We start from the raw sequence: 23,303 nt of genomic DNA, 5'->3' as shown, positions 1-23,303 counted from the left end.
ACTATCAACTTCACAGAAATGAAAGGGATCCTAAGAGAACACTATGAACAAGACTATGTCAACACATTAGATAACTTAAATGAAATGGGTAAATCCCTAGAAAGACACAAACCACCAAAACAGACTCAAAAAGAAATAGAAAATCTGAATACAGTTTCAACAAAAAAAGAGATTGAATCAATAATTTTTGAACTTTGCACAAAGAAAAGCCCAGGCCTGGATGGCTTCAAAGGTGAATCCTACCAAACATTTCAAGAAGGATTAATACCAATTTTTCACAAACTCTTCCAAAAATAGAAAAGGAAGGAAGACCTCAACTCATCCTATGAAGCCAGTATTGCTCTCGTATCAAGACCAGACAAAGACATTACAAGAAAAGAAAAACAACAGATCAATGTCTCTTATGAACATAAACATAAAAAAATACTCAATAAAATACCAGTAGAACAAATCTAGCAATACGGAAAAAGGATTATACAACATGATGAAGTGGCATTTATTTGAAGAAACATAAGGTTGATTTAATATTCAAAAATCAATTATTGTAATACACCATATTAATACAATAAAGGACAAAAACAATATGATTTCAATAGATGCAAAAAAGCATGTGACAAAATCCAACATCTTTTCATGATAAAATCACTCAACAACCATGAAAGACCCACAGATAACACCATACTTAATAGTGAAAGACTCCCTAAGATCAAGAATAAGACAACACTTAACGCCACTTTTATTCAACAACGTACTAAAAGTTCAAGCCAGGGCAATTAGGCAGGAGAAAGAAATGAAAGGCATCCAGATTGGAAAGGAAGAATTAAAATTATCTTTTTTCAGATGGCATGATCCAGTATATAGAAAATCATAAGGAACCCACTAAAAAGAACAAGGCAAGAAGGATATTGGAAGAGAGATACTATTAAAGAGAAATGATTCTGACACTTGTGAAAAACAGTAAGGAAGACTTTATTCAACACTACTGCAATAAGGGTCAAGACTATCACTATAGGGCAGAGAAACGGAGTTCAACTCTGAATATAACAAGGACAAGTGGGGTGATATCAACATCATGGAAGCATACGACATGCCTCCTTTTTGTTCCCCTTTTTTAACAACTAATTAGGCATCCATTCACAAATAAAAGTGCCTCTGTAGGAGTTATAGGATCCAGCACCATATGCCAAAGGATCTGGGTCCTGTCCACCTGTGTGTATCAGTAATAGGCAGACAGACCTCGGTATAGGCTGTAGAACCAACAGGACCAGTGAACCTGCCCCAACCTCTCTTGGCCATGGTCGAAGAGCACTGAAGAGCACTGACTTGGGCAGGCACTCATGGATGAGAGAGAATTCATACAAGTCCAGCCTTGCAGAGGGGAGGATTCCAGCATGTCATTGGAGGGAAAAAAAAAAAAAACGAATTTTGACACATTAGAGAAGGTAAAAAGAACTTTGCCAGCACCAACCCTCCCCCAAGGCAACACAGTGTAGGCCTGACCTAGCCAGTGGTGACCTCTCCCCCAGGGGAAAGGGAGAGCAGTGAGGGAGTGCCTGGCTACCTTAGCTGTGTGACAAGCCACTGGAGAAGTCCGTTTCTCTCCAGCAGCACCCAGAGTACTGAGGCAGGACCTCCATGACTTGGAGGGGGGCAGGGAGGTGTGGAGGGAGATCAGGAAAGAGGCAGATAAAAATATCAAAGGACATTAAAGGGACACAGTTTCTGATGACTGCACACAGGACTTCAGCAGGAAGTCTGATCACAAGCCTCTGGGAGACCCTCACCTGATGATCTTCCCACCGGTCCCAGAGTCACCCCAATGCCCAGAGTGCTAAACCTACACCTCCCTCCACCCTGCGGTCAGCACCTTATGCATGCTCCTGAGTGCAGTCGCAAGAGTGAGCTCCAACAAAAGGACTGCTCTCAGAATACCAGACCAGGGTCTGTGGGCAAGAGAGAAACCATAAACTTGAGCTATAGTGCCACCTTCTGGAAAACAAAAGAGAGGTTTCTAGCAGCCCGCCTGGTGAGCTATAAGACCAGAGAAGACATAAAAGCTTAAAAATTATACCGCACAAGGGAGCAAGAAGCATAGAGGAGGTGTATCCATAAGGTCAGAGAAAACCCCAGATATAACAGGACCAACGAACACTATTTCCCACCTGAAGGTAACTAGTAAAGATTTGAGGCAGTGTCTGCTACTTCGAATGCAAAAGCAGCACAAAACTCCAAGGAACATGAAGAATCAAGGAAACATGTCATTAACAAAAGATAACAATTATCCTCCAATACCAAAATAAAAGATATGGAATTTTACAATCCAGTTGATAAAGAATTCAAAATAGCTGTTTTGAGAAAACTTAATGAACTTCAAGAAAATACAGAAAGATAATTCAATGAAATCAGGAAAACAATACATGAACAACATCTGAAATTTAACAAAGAGATAGAAATCATCAAAAAGAACCAAACAGAAACCCTGGAGCTGAAGAATTTAATGAATGAAATGAAAAATGTAATAGAGAGCATCTACCACAGAGTAGACCAAATGGAAGATAGAATAAGTAAGTTAGCAGATAGGAACTTTGAAATAACCCAATAAGAGGATAATAAAGAAAAAATAACGAAAACGAGTGAAGAAAGCCTATGTGATCTATGAGACTCCATCAAATGTACAAATACCAGAATAACGGAGGTTCCAGAAGGAGAAGAGTGGGAGAACGGGCCAAAAAGCTTATTTAAAGAAATAATAGCTGAGAACTTCCCAAACCTGAGGACAGACTTGGACATTCAAGTTCATGAAGCCAATAGATCACCCTATTATCTCAATGCAAAAAGATCTTTTTAAGATATATTATAATGAAACTGTCAAAAGTCAAAGATAAAGAGAGATTCCTTAAAGAAGCCAGAGTAAAAAAAAGATTGCAACCTGGAAACGAATCCCCATTAGGCTATCAGCGAATTTCTCAGCAGAAGTCCTACAGGCCAAGAGAGAGTGGAATGATATATTCAAAGAGTTGAAAGAAAAAAACTGCCAGTGAAGAATACTCTATATGACAAAGTTACTGTTCAGATATCAAGAAGAAGAAATAAAGATGTTCCCAGAAAAACAAAAGCTGAAGGAGTTCATCACCACTAGATCTACCATACAAGAAATGCCGAAAGGAAAGATGCTAATTAGTGACACAAAAACACACGAATGTTATATAATGCACTGGTAAAGGTTAAGATACATAGGTTTAGAAAACTCTAATTCTGTAATAGGATGGTGTGTTAAATAACTATAGTATAAAGGATAAAGGAAAAGCATGTTAAAAGTAATTACAGCTACCATATTTGTTAATGATACACAATATAAAAGAGGTAAATTGTGACATCAAAAATATAAAACAGGAGGAGTAAATGGGTGGAGGCATTTCATGCAATTGAAGTTAAGGTGCTATCAGTTTAAAGTGAACTATTTCATCTATAAGATGTTTTATGTAAGCCCCATGGTAACCACAAAGCAAAAACCTAGAGTAGATTAACAAAAGATAAATAAGGGGGAAATAGAGAACACAACTACAGAAAATCACGAATTTAAAAAGGTAGGCAGAAACAGAGGAAAAAAGGAACAAGGAAGCTAAAAAACAGCAAGAAAACAATGAGCAACATGGAATTAGTAAGTCCGTACATACCAATAATTACCCTAACTGTAAATGGATTGAATTTACCAATCAAAAGGCACAGAATGGCTGGATGGATAAAAAGCAAGACCCAACTATATGCTTCCTGTAAGAGACTCACTTCAGACTTAAGTACACATATAGGCTCAAAGTGAAGGGATTGAAAAAGATATTCCATGCAAATGAAAACCAAAAGAAAGTGGGGATAGCTAGACTTAAGTCAAACAAAATAAGGCTGTACACCAAAAATGGTAACAAGAGACAAATAAGGTCATTATATAATAAAAAAGTGGTCAACTCATCAAAAAGAAATAATAATCATAAATATATATGCACACAACATCAGAAAACCTAAATATTTTAAGCAAATACTGACAGATCTGAAGGGAGAAATAGAGAACAATACAGTAACAGTAGGAGACGTCAATACTCCACTTTCAGCAAGAGAGATCATCCAGACAGAAAATCAATAAAGAAACATTGTACTTGAACCATACATTAAACCAAGTGGATCTAACAGACATATCCAGAACATTCCATCCAACAACAGCAGAATACACATTCTTCTCAAGTACACATGGAACATTCTCCAGGATACAGTACACAATAGGACACAAAACAAAACAACGAGTCTTAACAAACTTAAGAAGAGGGAAATCACACCAAGTATCTTTTCTGACCACAATGGTATGAAACTAGAAATCAACAAGATGAAAGCTGGAAAATATACAAGTATGTGGAAACTAAACAACACACTCCTGAACAACAAATGGGTCAAAGAAGAAATTAAAAGGGAAATAAAAAAAAATATGTAGAAACAAATGAAAATGGAAACACAACACACTGAAACCTATAGACTGCTGCAAAAGCAGTTCTGAGGGGGAAGTTTATAGAGATAAATGCATATATGAAGAAAATAAAAAGATCTCAAATAAACAGCCTAACTTTATACCTCAAGGAACTAGAAAAACAACAACAAACTAAGCCCAAAGTTAGCAAAAGGAAAAAAATAACAAAGATCAGAATGGAAATAAATGAAATAGAGATCAGAAAAACAATAGAAAAGATCAACAAAACTGAGTTGGTTTTTTTAAAAGATAAACAAAATCGTTAAACCTTTAGCTAGACTAAGTTTTAAAAAACAAGAGAAGACTCAAATAAATGAAATCAGAAATGAAAGAGGAGACATTACAACTGATACTACAGAAATGCATAGTATCCTAAGAGGCTATTATTCATAATTATATACCAACATTGGATAACTTACAAGAAATGAGTATATTCCTAGAAACATACAACCTACCAAGACTGAATCAAGAAGAAATAGAAGCTCTGAATGCTCCAATAACAAGTAAGGAGATTTAATCAGTAATCAAAAACCTCCCAACACAGAAAAGCCCAGGACCAGATGGCTTCATTGGTGAATTCTACCATTGACAGAAAAATTAATGTCAATCCTTCTCAAACTCTTCCAAAATACTCAAGAGAAGGAAATACTTCCAAACTCATTTTATGAGGCCAGCATTACCCTGATACCAAAGCCAGATAAGGACACCATGAGAATAGAAAACTACAGACCAATATCCCTGATGAATAAAGATACAAAAAAACTCAAAATGTTAGCAAATTGAATTCAACAACACATTAAATGATCATACACCAAGACCAAGTGGGATTTACCCCTGGGATGCAAGGATGGTTCAACATACACAAATCAATACATGTGATACACTACATTAACAGAATGAAAGATAAAAATTTACGATCATCTCAATAGATTCAGAAAAAAACATTTGACAAAATATGAAATCATTTCATGATACAAATCCTCAACAAATTGAGTATAGAAGGAACTTACTTCAACATAATAAAGGCCATAATAGCTAGCATATTCAATGGCGAAAGGTTGAAAGCTTTTCCTCTAAGATCAGGAACAAGACAAGGGTCCCTATTTTCACCACTATTATTCATATAGTACTAGAAGTCCTAGCTACAGCAATCAGGCAAGACAAAGAAACAAAAGACATCCAAACTGGAAAAGAACAAGTAAAACTGTCATTATTTGCAGATAATATATTACATATAGAAAATCCTAAAGACTCAACGAAAAAACTTGAACTAATCAATGAATTCAGTAAACTCGCAGGATATAAAATCAACATACAGAAGTCACTGCATTTCTATATACTAACAACAAAACTCCCAAAAAACTAATAAAGAAAACTATCCCAATCACAATACTATAAAAAATAAAAAATGCTTAGGAATAAATTTAACCAAGGAAGTGAAAGATCTATGCAATAAAACTACAAGACTTGATGAAAGAAACTGAAGAAGACACAAACAAATGGAAATATATCCCATGTTCATGGATCAGAAGACTTAATATTGTTAAAAATGTCCATACTATCCAAAGCCATCTATAGATTCAATGCAATCTCTATCAAAATTCCAATGGCATTTTTCACAGAAATGGAAAAAACAATCCTAAAATTTGTATAGAACCACAAAAGACCCCAAAGAGCCAAAGCAATCCTGAGAAAAAACAACAAAGCCAGAGGCATCACACTTCCTGCTTTCAAACTATACTACAAAACTGTAGTAATTAAAACAGTATGGTACTGGCATAAAAATAGACACATGGACAAATGGAACAGAACAGAGAGCCAAGAAATAAACCCCTGTATATATGGTCAACTAAGAGTTGACAAGGGAGCCAACAACACTCAATGGGGAAAGGATAGCCTCTTCAACAAATTGTGTTGGGAAAACTGGATAACCACACAAAGAAAATTAAAGTTGGATCCCTACATACACCACTCAAAAAAACGGACTCAAAATGGATTAAAGAATTAAATGTAAGACCTGAAACCTAAAACTCCTAGAAGAAAACATAGGGAAGAAGGTCCTTGACATTGGTCTTTGCAATGATTTTTAGCATATGACACCAAAAGAACAAGCAAGAAAAGCAAAAATCAACAAGCAGGACTACATAAAACTAAAAAGCTTCTGCACAGCAAAGGAAACAATCAACAAAATGAAAAGGCAATCTACAGAAAGGGAGAAAATATTTACAAACCATGTATTGGATAAGGGGTTAACATACAAACTATATAAAGAATTCATACAACTCAATAACAAAAAATCAAATAATCTGATTAAACATGGGCAGAGTAAATGAATAGACATTTTTCCAAAGAAGAGATACAAATGGCCAACAGGTACATGAAAAGATGCTCAACATCACTAACCATTAGGGACATGTAAATTAAAATGACAATGAGATATCAACCTCACACCTGTTAGAATGGCTATAATCAAGAAGACAAGAGATAACCAGTATTGGTGACCAAGTAGAGAAAAGGGAACCCTTATGCACTGTTGGTGGGAATGTAAATTGGTTCAGCTACTATGGAAAACAGTATAGAGGTTCCTCAAAAAATTAAAAATACAATTACTATATGATCCACAAATTCCACTTCTCAGTATATATGCAAAGGATATGAAAACAGGATACTGAAAAGATATCTGAACTCCCATGTTCACTGCAGTATTATTCACAACAGCCAAAAAATAGAAACAACATAAGTGTCTATCAATGGGTGAATGGATAAAGATGTGGTATATATATACAATGGAATATTACTGAGCCATGAGAATGAAGGAAATCCTGCCATTTGTAACACATGGATGGATCTTGAGGGCACTAGGCTAAATGAAATAAGTCATAGAAAGATAAATATTGTATGATATTACTTATATTTGGAATCTAAAAAGACCGAACTTATAGAAACAAAGTAGAATAGAGGTTACCAGCGGCTAGGGGGTGGAGGAATTGGGGAGATGTTAAAGGGTACAAACTTGCAACTAAAAGAAGAATAAGTTCTGGAACTCTAGTGCATAGCACACTGGTTATAGTTAATAATACTGTATTATATACTGCGAAATTGCTTAAGAGACTCACTCTTAAATGTTCTCACCAGAAAAAAAGAAATGATAATTTATGTGATGTGGTAGAGGTGTTAGCTAAAGCTAAGGTGGTAAGCATACTGCAATATATAAATGATTCAAATCAACATGCTGTACACCTTAAACTCACACAATGTTATACGTAAATCATATCTCTAAAAAAAGAAAAAACAAGTGGGGATTTATAGCCAACAAGCAGAGTGAAGGGGTAGTCAGTGGATGGAAAATTACTAAGAGGAAAAATCAAAGGTAGGGGATTCTTGCTAAACTGGCCTAAAAGGACCTCCCTAAAGGCACCAATGACTTTTACATCAAAGGTAGGGGATGAGGAACTTGATCAGCTATCAAGGGTGATGAGATATCAAGGGTAGGGGATTGACTTACCATAATTCTTGGCTAAGACTGGCTGAGGCAGGCCAAGAACAGAGCCCAAGATGAGGCCTAGTCTAATAGAGGGCTCAGACAGGCCTGTCTAATGTTTGGTCAAGCAGAGAGTCTTTGTCATGTAAGACTTGTACACTGAAAACCGCAAAACATTGTTGAAAAAAATTAAAGACATAAAGAAATGGAAAGACATCTCATGTTCATGGGTCAGAAGTTTAATATTGTTAAACTGGCAATACTCCCCAACTTCATCTACAGATTCGACACAATCCTTATCAAAATTTTAACTACCTTTTTTGCAGAAACTGAAAGGTCATCCAAAAATTCTTATGGAAAGAAAAGGCACCGAGAATGGCCAAAACAATCTTGAAAAAGAAGAACAAAGTTTGAAAACTCATACTTCCTGATTTTAAAACTTACTACAAATCTACAATAATTATGACAGTGTGGTACTGGCATAAGGTGAGATATACAGATAAATGGCACAGAACTGAGAATCCAGAAATAATAAACCCATATATCTATGGATAATTGATTTTGGATAAGGGTGCTAAGACTATTCAATGGGAAAAGAAAAGTCTTTTCAACAAATGGTGCCGGGATAACTGGATATATACATTTGAGAGAATTAAGTTGGACCCCTTCCTTACCTTATATGTAAACAATAACTCAAAATAGATCATAGACCTAAATGTAAGAGCTAAAACTATAAAACTCTTAGAAGAAAACACAGGAGTAAATCTTCGTGACCCTGGGTTAGGCAATGGTTTCTTAAATATGACATCCAAAGGACAAGCAACAAAAGAAAAAAATTATTGGATTTCATTAAAATTAAAAACTTTTCTGCTTCAAAGATCACTATCAAAAGAGTGAAAAGAAAATCCATAGAATACAAGAAAATATTTGCAAATTATATATCTGATAAGGGTCTAGTATCGAGAATATACAAAGAACTCTTACAGCTCAACAATAAAAAGACAACCCACTTAAAAAATAACAATGGATTTTGCATAGACATTTCTCCAAAGATGCACAAATGGCCAATAAGCACAGGAAAAGATGTTCAACATCATTAGTCATCAGGAAAATGCAAATCAAATCTACAATAAGATACCATTTCACACATACAAGATTGGCATATAGTAAAAGACACATAATAAATTTTGGTGATGATATGAAGAAACTGGAATCTTCATACATTGCTTTTGGGAATATACAATGGTGCAGCCACCTTAGGAAAGTTTGGCCTTACTCAAATGTTAAACATGGAGTTCCCATGTGACCCAGCAATTCTACTCCTGGGTATACACTCAAGAGAACTGAAAACATAGGCTCACACAAAAACTCGTACACAAATGTTCACAGAAGCATTATTCATAATAACCAAAAAGTAGAAACGACCAAAATGTCCATTAGCTGACGAATAGATAAATAAAATGTATCTCAGCCATAACAAGGAATGAAGTACTGATACATGCTATGACATCGATGAACCTCAAAATCACTACACTAAGTGAAAGAAGCCAGGATACAAAAGGCCATATATTATATGATTCCATTTATATGAAATGTCCAGAATAGGCAAATCTATAGAGACAGAAAGGAGATTAATTGTTGCTTAGGTGTGGAGGTTGAGGGGAAAAGAGGAACGACTGTAAATGGACACAGCATTTCTTTTTGGAGTGATGAAAATGTTCTAAAATTGATTGTGGTGATGGTTGCACAACTCTGTGAATACAGTAAAAACCACTGGATTGTATACTTTAAATGGGTGAATTGTATGATATGTGAATTATATCTCAATAAAGCTGTTAAAAAATCAAAGGGAGATGCTCAGAAATGTTTTTGCTACATTTTTAATTTGCTGTTTCTGTAATTCGAAAGATAAGTAAGTCATTTAAAAGGAGTTGACTAAAACAGTTCATTTTCTGGGAACTCTATGCATCTGCAGTAAATAATACTGTAGCAGTTGGATGCTTCTACTTTCAGGCAAAATAAATACATATATCTAAGACATATAATTAAAACTAAAATCAATGAAAGGAAATCACTTCAAATAGACAACAGATATACATATAAAGAACTGCAAAAATGTTTCTGCCTTTTGATTATTAATCCCATTCCTGGGAATTAATCTCAAGAAAATACGCAAAATATAATAGGCATAAAAACATTTATAACAGTACTGTTATTCTAACACAAATCTCTAAATCAGTGCCACCTAAGAGTGTTTGCTACTGGTTCACCTAAGTCTCTAAGCACATTGTTCAGTTCGATTGACCTTTTCGTAGCAAGACATTTTCAGTGAAGGAAACACAGCATTGACTTACATTCTGGAGCAAGCTCCTTATCTGTTTGTAAAGCAGCACTCTGAGTAACAGTGCTCTAAAGAACCAGTGTCCAAAATAAGGACACGATTGGTAACCTATGATACAACTCAATGAAACACTGTATGAGCAGAAAGTAGATTAACAATAGTTAACAATCACTCAGCTCTTACCAAGTGCCAGGCACTGTATAAAGTGCTTTACACACATTACCTCTTCATCCTGGTCACCTTAGGTTCTATTAGCTCCTTTTTGCAGATTAGGAAATAAAGCTCAGAGACGTTAGAGGATTGATTGAGGGCTAAAAGCAGGTAGGAAGTGAAATCAGCACTCAAACTCAGGCATATATGACTCCAAATCTTGATCACTATATCATACTGTCTCCACAAAACTGAATATAAACTATAACTATGTATACACAGATAGTGGATATTCACTATACACAGATAGTGTCTGTGAGGTATTCCCCTTAGAAGATATATTTAAGAGTGGTTTTCAAACTTGAGTATGCATTGGAATCACCTGGAGGGCCTGCAAAAACAGACTACTGGGCCGCACACCCTGATTTTCTGATTCACTAAGTCTGGGGTGGGGCCCAAAAGTGTGCATTTCTAACAGATTCCCAGGGAATGCGGATGCCGTTGGCCCAGGGACTAGCTTGTGAGAACTAGTGCTTCTAAAAAACCAGCACCATCCTAAATCTAAATAGCATTGCGTAATCAATTAACAAATAAACCTGATGCATTTCTCTGGGTTATTTTGATGTGCTAAATAGGTTCCTGGCAAAACATAGACTGATGGAATTTACATCCTAGTTTTCTTTTGAAGAATACAACAGTCAGTTTTTTGGTCCAATTCTTTCTTTCTCTCAATCAAGAGCTACAAACTTTCTAAGGAGGTCAAATAGTTATACTTTAAGTATCTACCGATAATATCAGCCATCTGGGTATCTTCAGCCAAAACTGATTAAATTATTTTAAATTGCTGAACTATTGTAAGGGTCTCAGAAATTAGTCTTGCTAAGCAAACTAACAAATTCAGAATGAACAACAGTCATAAGTACTAAGAAGAAACCATTAACACAGTAGACAGTATCATAAGTAATCTCCATCTCAGCTGACAATTGGCTTTCAATAGTAACAATAAGGAAGTGCTGTTTCAGCCTCTCTAGAATAATTTGACCCCAATCAAGTAATCTACTATCATTGCCTGCATACATAAGGACTATGCCATAAAACATACCTATGTTTCTGACCATGATTCCTTTCAGTTCATCCACTTGGGCTTGAGTCTCCATCACTTTGTCTAGGCCCTTATTCTCGGAATGATGCTTCTATAAGAAAATAAGATTTAACTTATTGTACCCAGACATTATTTACAATAGGAAAACAAAAAGAAGAAGAATGACATTAAGGAATGCTATAAAATTATGTCTCGATACAAAAGATACATGTCATGTCACTTCATTCAAAAATTGTTACCAGACCTAGGAAAAAATATAGGCAGCATAAAAAATGCTACCATATGAAATATAAGTATTATAGTATAAAAATATCACCTTATTTTAAATAAAATAAAGCTAAATGCATTATAACATAGCAAATATACATCTGAGACTCTTAGGGCAGAAGTAGGGGGTTATATAATCTGTGCTCAGACAAGGAAGAAAGGAGAAAAGAAGACTGCAGTTGGGGCAGGGGGAACAGGAGAGGGAAAGGGCACCCTAAACTGTTCCCCACTTCTTGGGCATGATGAGGTAGAGGCTGGCCAGGCTTCTGATCATCAGTTCTTGTATCTGTTGGGATCAGAGTATGTGTCCTATTTTCATTGGCTTCTTATAGGATAGAAATCTAAGACACTGATGACAGTATATATTTTGAAATTATTGACCAAAGTTAACAATTATGGAGTCCTTAATAAACAATATTCCAGTCACTTCACTGTGCTAAATACTTCAAATAAGGGATGTTATTTAATCCACCCCAAAATTCTATAATGAAGATGCTATTATCAATATTATCTCCATTTATAGACAAGGATCCCAGCACAGATTCAGAGGGTCACACATAGATCTGGAGCTAATGACAAACTAGCTACGTTGAAAGTTCTGCTGCCAGTTGACCCTATTTACTTTTGACTGTGTGCATTGGTATATTTTTTGTTGGTGATGTTTTACACAGTTGCACATATATGAATGTTTCCTAGTGGAAAGTATAAAACAGACCAACTGACTGAATAATAAAGATTTATAGCTATTTACAAAAACTTCATTCCCCGAGGAATGCATATTTAGAAGTGTAATATTCAAAAAGAATATTAAAAAGAACACTTATAGGAGAAGTGAAAAGTATTCAATTACAATAAGTCTTTTTTTCCTCATTCACAACACTATCATAGATAGAACTTACATCTTTGCAGTCAAATAGTTCCTTGGATAAAAGGTAAGCATCTTTATTTTTTTTTTTTTTTGAGGAAGATTAGCCCTGAGCTAACTACTGCCAATCCTCCTCTTTTTGCTGAGGAAGAGTGGCCCTGAGCTAACATCCATGCCCATCTTCCTCTGTTTTATACGTGGGACACCTACCGCAGCATGGCTTTCACCAAGTGGTGCCATGTCCACACCTGGGATCCGAACAGGCGAACCCCAGGCCACCGAGAAGCAGAACGTGTGCACTTAACTGCTGCGCCACCAGGCCAGCCCCAAAAGGTAAGCATTTTTAAAGTTCTCAACACATTAGTCATCAGGGAAATTCAAATTAAAACCACAATGAGATATCACTACACCCCACTAGGATGACTAAAATTAAAAAGATAGACCATAACAAGTGTTGACAAGGATGCAGAAACACTGGAACTGCTGGTAGGCATGTAAATGGTACAACAACTTTGGAAAAAAGTTTGATAATTTCTTATAAAATTAAACAACACTTGCCCTATGATTCAGCAATTCCATTCCTAGGTATTTACCAAAAAGAAATAAAAACATATGTCCGCACAAAGACTCGTACATGGATGTTCCTAACAGCTTTATTCATGATAACTGAAAACTAGAAGCAAGTCAAATATCCCACAACAGGTGAATGGATAAACAAGTTGTGGTACATACATACAATACTACTTGGCAAAAAAAGGAAACGACTAATTTACCCAGCATGGATGAACAGCAAAAGCCTTACACTGAGAAAAACAAGCAAGACACAAAAGAGTACATAATGTATGGTTCCATTTATAGGAAATTCTAGACAAGACAAAAAACTAATTTATAGTAACAGAAAATACAGCACTGGTTGCCTGGGGCAGAGAGTGGGGCAGGGGACTGACAGCAAAGGACATGAGGGAACTTTCAGGGTCATGAAAATGTTTTCTATCTTGAAAAGGGCGGTATTTCACAAGTATACACATATGTATAACTTCACTGAGCTGACAATTAGGTATTCATACAGATGAACAGACTTTCATATGACTAATTTAAGCTGTTCAAAAGTTAAATTCACCTCATGGGAGGGTAGAAGGTTAATGTAAAGGTTAAGAGGCCATTTGGCATACTGAGTGGATTTATGCGTTAGACGGGCAGTTGAAGTAAACGATCTTTAATGTCTTTCCCCAACCCTGAGATATTCTGACCACTACTAATAGAGAATATTACTGATTATTGGCTTTCCATCCTAATATGGCCCCTTTAAATTTTCTTTATCAGGAAGTTTTATTATGTTGGCAAATAATAACAACCAGAAAAACAGATTGCAGGTCAGGTTTCCCTATATTCATGGTGCTTAAAGGTAATAAAGAAGAATCAAAATACTATATATCCTGTGAAAGATCTTACCAGCTGTGCAGCCAAGACACTTGAGAACTCACTATTCATGGCGTAGGGGAGTGCTGTCTGTGCTCTTGAACCATAGGTAGTCTGGAACCTCTTCTTTATTTCATTCAGAAAATTAAAGGCTCGGGAACGTTCAAAGTCCTGAAAAGAGACCAACACAGAGTCCACTTTAGGAAATAAACAAAGATGATATGGATGATTAAGAACAACCATAAGAACAGCTAAAATTTACTGAGCAATGATTCTGTGAGGAGGAACTAGCACTGACCTCACTTTACAGATAAGGAAACAAAGGCTCCAAAAAGGTAATTAACTTGCCAAAGGTCAAACAACTAGTAAATGAAAGAGCTGAGAGTCCAATCCAAATATGTTTGATTACTGCCAAGTGAATATAACAATACCTAGGTTAGCTTCTTGAGAGGAAGAATCAGGTTTTACTTCCTCCATACCATTCACAGGGTCTATTACAAGGCCCAGCACAAGAAGACGCTTAATAAATAAATCCATAATAGCACAGCCTTTCATATGTAAAGATAACACTAGTGACATAAACTTTTAATTGATTTTCAATACTGGTTGTACAGCTGAAAAGATCAAGCGATAAACTCTTCTCTAGTCTCAGCCAGTCAAAAAGTGTGTGTGTGTCATATTATAAGTCAAGCAATATAAGATTCAACTCTGATCATCCCAAATCTAGTGATATTTCTCATCTACTCCAAGCTCTTTCACATCAGTCATTTAAGATATAGCTGGATTTTTAAAATAATTTTAGAAAATACTGTGAAAACAGAGATAAAAGTCATTGTGATGATCATTGTCATTGGCACTCATCTCCATTTCACCCAAGATGATTAGTCTAAGCCAAGGGTTCTCAAACTGCAGTCAATGGTCCAAATTCAAGGAGCCAATGTACTTGGAAAGAAAAAACATTGCACCGTTATTTTCACTAATCTTCAACCTAAATTTCAACTGTGAATGTAGGTAACAAACCAGAGTAGTATTAAACAGTACCTGTGACTTTGTCACCAATAGAAATCTTTCTTTCATCTACCATCAGTTACAGACATCTCAAAATATCATTTATACACATCACCACTTCAAAATTATTATTATTAGTTATTAGACCTATTACTAGATCTTGTTATTCAATGAATTCATAAAGAAGCATATACATTACTGTATCAACTTTTAAAATACTTTGAATACTGTATTTTAATATAATTGGTTTCATTTATAATCATGTGTTTTACTTCATACATTTAAAAACATTCCAGGAGGGATCCATGAGTGTTAAAGGGGTCTGCAACACAATAAAGGTTAACAACCCTGAGCTATGGCAATCATGTCAATTCCATGCCTCTTATCAGTGACTGATTTAGAAATAAATATGTAACTCTAGTGCTAGCCAATAAGACATGACAGGAAATCCACTTTGAATGGAGGGGGAGGGGAAGGTGTGCTTCTGGGAAAAGTTTCCTTATTCCTACAAGAAGAAACTCAAGACGACACAGACCCTCTTCTCTGGACATGAATAAATAAGCACATGGCTCCATGCAACCATACGGGGAATGTGTCTAGGAAGAAGCTGACACTAAGGATAGCAGAGGAGAGAAAGGACCGTGATGACATGGCTAAGTTATTGAGTATTTTGGGTCTAGAACCTACGAATACTTGAAAAACAACCTGCCAATGTGAATTCAGGTTTACAAATACGATCATAATGTATTGTGATTTTGTTGTCCCAAAGCCCACATACATTAAAAAATTCACTATTAATTAGAGGGATAAAATAATCTATTCAATAGTTCAGATAAATAAATTCTGATAGGATCTGATACCAACAGGTCATAATTATAAACACCAATTCTCACTAAACAATAGGATAAATGCAGAAGTTGCGAGAGGTTACACTAAAACTCTATCAAAACCAAGCTGATTTGCATATATCCAGATATCAACTTTTCTTGGCATTTGCTGCTCTATATGATAAATGAAAAGCACACAAAAAATTTCCAGCTATCGACAGTTATATTTGCATTACCTTTACCCACCATAGATATAGATAATAAAGAACTGACTCTATTAATAGTACACATAGTTAAATAGCAACACATCTTCAAGTTACTTACATCATCAGTGATACAAAGATACACAATCCTGTCTTGGCAGATGTAATGAAACAAATAACTGTAGAATAAAAGATATAAAACTTACTGTGGTTATGAGCAATATCTTTTTCACATCTATCTTTGTATAAGCAAATTTAGTGCTACCAATGTGACTATATTATTTGCAGGTACTGTCTATTCTCCCTCTCCCCCTCCCATATATACCTGTTTCTCTCAAGTCAAACTGATAACAACAACTAAGAAATTAAAAGAAAGTCTCTACCCCAGATACATAGCGCAATGGTATGAACATTACTCATTAAAATGATAACTGCAGAAGCACAATTGGACTCTTAAGGCCTGAACAAGAGATGACATCTTAGGAGGGACATGGAATTAAGATTAACCTCCAACAGGCCATATGGTGTTCCTTACCTTCTCTCTTAAGATCTCAAAGCAATTTTTCTACCAAATACTCAAAAATAACATCTGTTTAGTATCTACTTTGAGCCAGTTACTGGGTTGAGTGCTGAGGATACAAATAAGCAAAACCATCAATCGTTGCCTTCACAGAGATCACAGTACCGGGAATTACAGAGGAGCATGGTAAGTAAGATGGTGAGGAGTTAAAAGTAGTAAATGGTGTTCTGGAGACAGACGAGGCACCTAAGAGTTTGGTGAAGGCTAACAGGAAAGACATCCTGGAGCAAGTGATATTTGAGCTTAGACCTGAAGAATGAATAAGAGATGGCAAGACAAAGAGTGAGTGAAGAGTGTTCCAGAGTGAGATACCAACAAGCATAAGGGCCTGGAGATAAAAAAGCATGTAATGGGTTTAGGAAAGTAAAATTAGTTCACATGACTAGAGTATAGAATGTAAGGAAAAAAATAAATTGCCTGTACAGATGAGGCTAGAGAAGCAAGCAAATGCTAGGTTATACAAGACTTTAAACCCTCACTATGTATTATCCTAAGAACAATGAACAAGCATCAAAGGGTTTTAGCCGGGGGAGAGTGTGACCAGATTTGCCATATTAAAAAATGCTTTGGCTAGAGTGTGGAGAAATGACTGAAAGGAGCAGTACCGCAGGTAAGAAATGATGAGGGAAATAAACTAAAATACTACGGGCAATGAAGAAGAAGGAAAAGACAAGAAATGGGAGAACAGAACTTGATTACTGGCTATTGGAGTGAGGCAGAGGGATAACTTAATTTTGTCTCCCAGATTTCTACCTTGGGCAAGTGGACAGACAGGAGTACCTGTTGAATTATATTATTAATGTTTACATAGAGGGTTAATATGAATTACAAGGAGGTAAGGGAACTCAGGCAAAATATCTTTCTCCACTTCTCTCAAACTGTTCACATCAATTGTACCAATGACTTCCACACTGCCATATCCAGTGGCTCTCTCTGAGGCATTTGACAGTGTTGACCACTTTCTTCTTCTGGAAAGTGTTTTCTCTCCACTAGATTTCTTGACACCAGGCTTGCCAGGTTTGTGTAGTAGTCTCTTTCTCTCTCTTGATGTTTTGCAGCATCTGCAACCCCCTGCTTTTCTCACACACACTCCTTGGAGGGCGGCATCCACTCTCATGTTTTGTTGTTGATGTTTGTTTTCAGCTACTGCAATTACAATAATGATTTCCAAATCTAGATCTGACCTATCTCCTGAGCTCCAGGGATGCATACACTACTGACTACTAGACATATCCAACTGGACGTACCATAGCAACTTAAACAAAACATGTCCAAAATGGAAGTCATCATTTTTCCCAGAAAATCTGTTTCTCCTAAACCACACTTGGAAGTAACTTGGTGCAAAGACCACAAAATGTAACAAGGTAGGGTCCTTGTCATCAGGGAGCCTAAAGTCAGCGAACAGAGACAAAAACTAAAGATTGCAATTATAATACAGTGTGATAAGTGCTACAATATGAATAAACACAGAATGCTATGGCGACACACAAAAAGGGGGGCACCTGGCCCAGTCTAGGAGCTCAGGGGTTTCTAAAGAGGACACATCTAAGCTCAGGGAGACAAAGTCAGATTTTTAAAAAGTAAGTAAGATAAACATATTCCAGTAAAAGGTAATAGCTATTGCAAATGTTAGGAAGAGAGAAAGAACCCAGCATTGAAATGCAAATAGCTAAGTATGGCTGGAGAACAAAACTGAGGGCTAAAGTAGTGAGATGAGGCCAGAGAAAGGAGCAGGGGCAGATCTTGAAGAATCTTCCAAGTCATGTTAAGGAAATTTACCCTGAGGGCAAAGAGTACCTTCCTAAGGAAGGGACATGATCAGAATTGCCCTTTTAGAAGGATTGAAGTAGTGATTAAGAAAGTATTTCATTTGGGACCTGTAAAAAGAGCAAAAGTTTACCAGGGGGCCTACGAGGGGAAGGACATTACAAGATGCAAGCAAAAGCATGAAAAAAATATGCCAAAGCTTGAAATAACACAGCTAAGTCAGGAAATGGCAAGGAGTCCTACAGAGATAAGGATAGAAAGGTCAGAAAAGAACAAAATTGTGAAGGCAGAGTTTGGGCTTTATTCTAAAAGCAATGGGTTTTAAGAAAGAAAGTACAAGCACAGGAATGTGAAATGCAGATTTAAGGAGGGAGTAACTAGAAAGAGAATAACCAGTTAAAAGGAGGCTATTAGAAATGAGAAATAATGAAGGGCTGAACTAACACTATGACAAGTGGCAATAGAGGAGGACTGGATTGAAAAACCTCTTGTAGGAGAATGGCAAGGATTTGTTGAAGAAGTCAAATATGATTCTGAAGTTTTAGTTTTAGCCAACCAGATGGCTGGTGATATTGTTAAAGAGGAAAGGAACAGCAAGAGGAAGATCAGATTTTAGGGGGGAAATAACTGTGATACAGTAAAACGGACTTTTTTCTTTTGGTATACAGTAGTGAAAGATATTTTTGACTGGGATGATGGAACATGATTATAGGAAAGTAACCAAGGCAGCAAGTTAAAAGAACAAAACAACTCAGTGATGGAGCCTCACTCCAGAGGATACAGGGCAGGACTGGATCAGGATGCAGGTGGAGGAACAGCAGATGGATAATATCGCCTTCTTGTACTGTAACAACATTTTTATTGGATTCCATAGTCTAGCTTCCCTTGTAGTTAGATATGGCTATGTGACTTAGTTCTGGCTGATAAAATGGGAGTGGAAGGTATATATCCTACTTCCTGGTCTTACCTCTAAAAGGACTGCGGGTGCTTTCTCCGGGCATTTTCCTGGGAACTGACTAGAAACACACAGATTGTAAGCCTAATAAACTTTTGAAGAAACTATAAAGCCATACTCACAAGAAGCTGGGATTATTTAACCCCTAAGTCAACTTCTAGGCCCCTAAACTACACTGGTAAGCAGCAGAACAACAACTGTACAGTTCCCTAAGATGACACACACTCTCTAACACCCATTTTGGATGTGGCCAGAGAGGATAATCCACCAGAAAAAGACTCCCAGAGAACAAAGCCAGGAGTCAGAGAGAAAAAATAAGGGAGTTCCTCTAATAAAGCAGAACCACTAACCACTCCCAGCTCAGAACAGGGAGTCTTTGAAAGTGCTGTGAAGTAGTTATTTGAGCATTGCTAGGAAGCAGTGACTTCTATGTGTTTCTCGTGCTTCCCTTTTCTAAATGGGAGTTTGTAACTTCCACTGTGGTGATGTTGTTCTTATTCCACCATTGTCTATTGGGCTGGGCTGGGGGATCAGGAGGAACATACGACTTTCTTTTAGTTTACAGTCAATGGGCCACAGGAGCCACCACTGGGCCTGATGGAGAGGACAGTATATCAACCAGATTCTCCAGATTTGGAGCTGGAAACAGTGACCAGATAAGTCTTTGGGGCCACCTCCTGCAGACAGGAGGCATGTTCTATGGGAAGAAGAGTACACCCAGATATTTGGGTGACCCGGAAGAGTAGATTGAAGATTGAAAGTTGTCTCCTGATATCCTGTAACTTCTTCCAGAGTAACAGAGTTTTACATCAGCACAGGGCTGCACAGCTAGAAATGACAAATCCTGGCCTCCCTTCCAGCTAGGTTACCTACATAACTACACAGTGAACAGTAAAATGTAAGCAGAAGCCTCTGAACAATAAATGCCTGGCCCCATCTGGGCTTTGCCTTTAAAAATACTGGGCAAGCACAGGGAGATAACAAGAACTGAAGGAGCTGACTTGGCCAGAGTTGGAAGGCACTACCTGAAAATGGCAGAGCCATCCCACCAGTTCGGAAGTACTCATCTCTAGGCTGGCTCATTTAAGTTAACACCGTGTTTTGGGGTCTCTCTTAGAGTAGCTACGACTAGATCCTAAATTATACAAGGAGTTAGCCCTGGAAGGCAATAAGGACCTCCTTCTGAGATAAGAACTAAGGAAATTAGGATGGGCTAAGCAACAAAAGTTTTTCTAAGTATTGATGAGAAAGGTTGACGCACTTTTTATCTGATTACTAAGATTTCCCATCTATGCCCTCTCCAATCCATTCTCCAACCAGCCACCAGAGTGATCTTTCTAAAGCAAAACCTGATCATGTCACATCCCGGCTGAAAACCTTCAATGCTTTCCCAGTGCCCACAGGGTAAAGTCCAATCTCTTAACATGGCCTATGAGGCTCTCCATGACTTCTCTTCTACCCATCTCTTTAGCTTTATTTTCACCATGCTGGGCACCAGTCAGAGAACCATCTGCAGTTCCCTAAACATGTCCTATGATTCCATGCCTTCATACTTATCTTCCAGCTGTTCCTTCTACCTGGAATGCCATCCCCTTATCCACTACCTCCCACCCTCTACCATAATTATCTATGGATTTGACCGTCTCCTTCATTAAACTATCACCTCTATGAGGGCAAACACTGTATAATTTCTTGTTCTATCTCCAGCACCAAGCAATAGTCCAAGTGCTCAGTAAATATTTACTGAAAGAATGAACAAAGTAATATCATTTATCATATTTGTATCATTTCACATATCCTGGAGCTCTATAGCAGTCATTTTTACATCTAACACTTCCATATCTTTCTTTAAAATATTATTATCACTTTAATGACAGAATAAACTAATTTCAAGTTAAATTTGTAATGAATAGAACCAGACATCTCTAAGCTAGTAAAGGTTACTGTTCTGTCAGCTTATTCAAATTATCTACCAAGAAGCTAGTTTTCTACTATTCTCACTATAATAACAATTAACTTTTTCCCCCTCTACCCATGCAGAGCAGAACTCACTTGCCGTGTGAGTACGTTAGTTTGTTATTTTCAGAAGGTATCTTAGCCAGAATCTGCTCTGTCACCTCCAGGAAGTTTCCTCCACACCAAGCATGTTTGGCAAGGATAGTGGTTCCCCTGGCAACAACAGCAAAAAGAATGGCCATGGCTTCAATCTATCAAAAGGAAAAAAGACACACAAGACTTAGAATGTTTCTTTGACATGATCCTTCAAAAGTAACTTACTATCACTTATCAACATCTATGTGGAGACATTATTAACCAAGGTGCTATAACAAACATAACAGATTTAAGAAGAAGGGCACAGTCTTGTACAAGCTTACAACCTAAACACTGATATGCATACATATATGTAATGTAATGTATATGTGATACACACACAGATATACATTACATTGATAGATAGGTTGCATTTACAAATTATACAGCACAAACTGATATCACTCCTTGAAAAGCAATGACCCTAGATAGATGCAAATGGACACAAAAATGTCTTCATTCTTTAAAGCAGAAATCCCACCCTGAAAATTTATCCTAGGGAAATAGTTCAACAGAAGTTAGAGTCTAGATTCACAAAGATACCTATTAAGAATAACAACAGTCCATACTTATTAAGTGCTCACTATGTGCCAGGAACCATTTTAAGCACTTTACAATTATTAACTCATTTAATCCTTATTACATCAATAGAAATACACACTATTATGACACTTATATTGAAATGAGGAAACTATAGATGACGTAAATAATTTGCGCAAAATTACAGAGCTGGTAAGTGATGCGTTGGGATTTAAACCCAGGCAGCATGGTTCTAGAACCCACAATCTTATCCCTATACTATATACTACCTCTACTACAAAGGTATTCTCCATAATAGAAACAAAGTGAAAATAACAAAAACCTTCCACAAGAGAGGAATGGTTCTATAAATTATGGTGAGATCCTTCATACAAAACATTTCAACAATACAGCATGGCTTTAAGATTATTTTTCTCATGTTTATGAATTTGCACTATTTTTTACCACAGAACAGCCCAGTTTCTCTTATCTAATGTCATAAACTTATAAAAAGAGATGAACAAATGCCTTCCTATTCTTCAACTAACTCTTCGACCTAATGTTATTTGTCAACATGTTCAGTTTCATCCAGTAGGCCAGTGGTTCTCAAACTGCAGTGTGAATGAGTCATCTTAGGTGGCAGAGTTAGAGTCACTTGTTAAAAATTCAAATTTTTGGTATCATCCCTTGAAATTCTGATTCAGTAGGCCCGAGGTGGGGCTCTGGAATACGTATTTAAGACAAGCCTGTCTGGATGCAGGTGATTACCGCAACCATATTTTGTGAAACATAGTAACAGACTATCAAGTGCTTGAGGTCAGGGAATTGCCTGATTCCTTCTTGGAATTGCAGCACTAAAGGACAGCACACAGAGCAGAAGCAGCGCTCATCTGTCTCTTAGGCTGAACTCTCAGGGTCTCTTCTTCATTCCATTCTCTAAATGAGGGTATTCCCCAAGATTGTGTCCTCAGTCATCTTCTTTCTGGATTTCTCCCTATACACATTTAGCAAGTTAAATTTCCAAATCACTTTCTCATACATTATATCCCTTGATCCTAAAAGCCTCAACTGACTGACTGACTCTGTAACACGCTCTGAGTACTGCTCCATTTCTTAAAATCATCATCTACACACTATCTCTGCTTATCTACCTCCTTTTAACTCTTCAACTTACTATAATGTAGCTTTTGCCCTCAAGACTCCACAAAACCATGC

General features: G+C 36.8%; 1 protein-coding gene across 1 annotated transcript in view; it reads right to left on the bottom strand.

Moving 5' to 3' along the window:
- The window catches only part of VAMP7 (vesicle associated membrane protein 7), a 43,941-nt gene that overhangs the window by 15,105 nt on the left and 5,533 nt on the right, over positions 1–23,303 (bottom strand). The window contains exons 2-5 of the mRNA XM_014834716.3: positions 21,531–21,685; positions 16,298–16,355; positions 14,172–14,309; positions 11,588–11,678 (exon numbers count right to left, since the gene is read on the bottom strand). Coding sequence (XP_014690202.1) covers positions 11,588–11,678; positions 14,172–14,309; positions 16,298–16,355; positions 21,531–21,676 — 433 coding nt within the window. The 5' untranslated portion in view covers positions 21,677–21,685. The remainder of the gene's footprint in view (positions 1–11,587; positions 11,679–14,171; positions 14,310–16,297; positions 16,356–21,530; positions 21,686–23,303) is intronic.

Source organism: Equus asinus, chromosome X (genome assembly GCF_041296235.1).
Source record: "Equus asinus isolate D_3611 breed Donkey chromosome X, EquAss-T2T_v2, whole genome shotgun sequence".
NCBI lineage: Eukaryota > Metazoa > Chordata > Mammalia > Perissodactyla > Equidae > Equus > Equus asinus.
The sequence above is the reverse complement of the archived record's forward strand: the minus strand, read 5'-3'. Positions and strand labels throughout refer to the sequence as shown.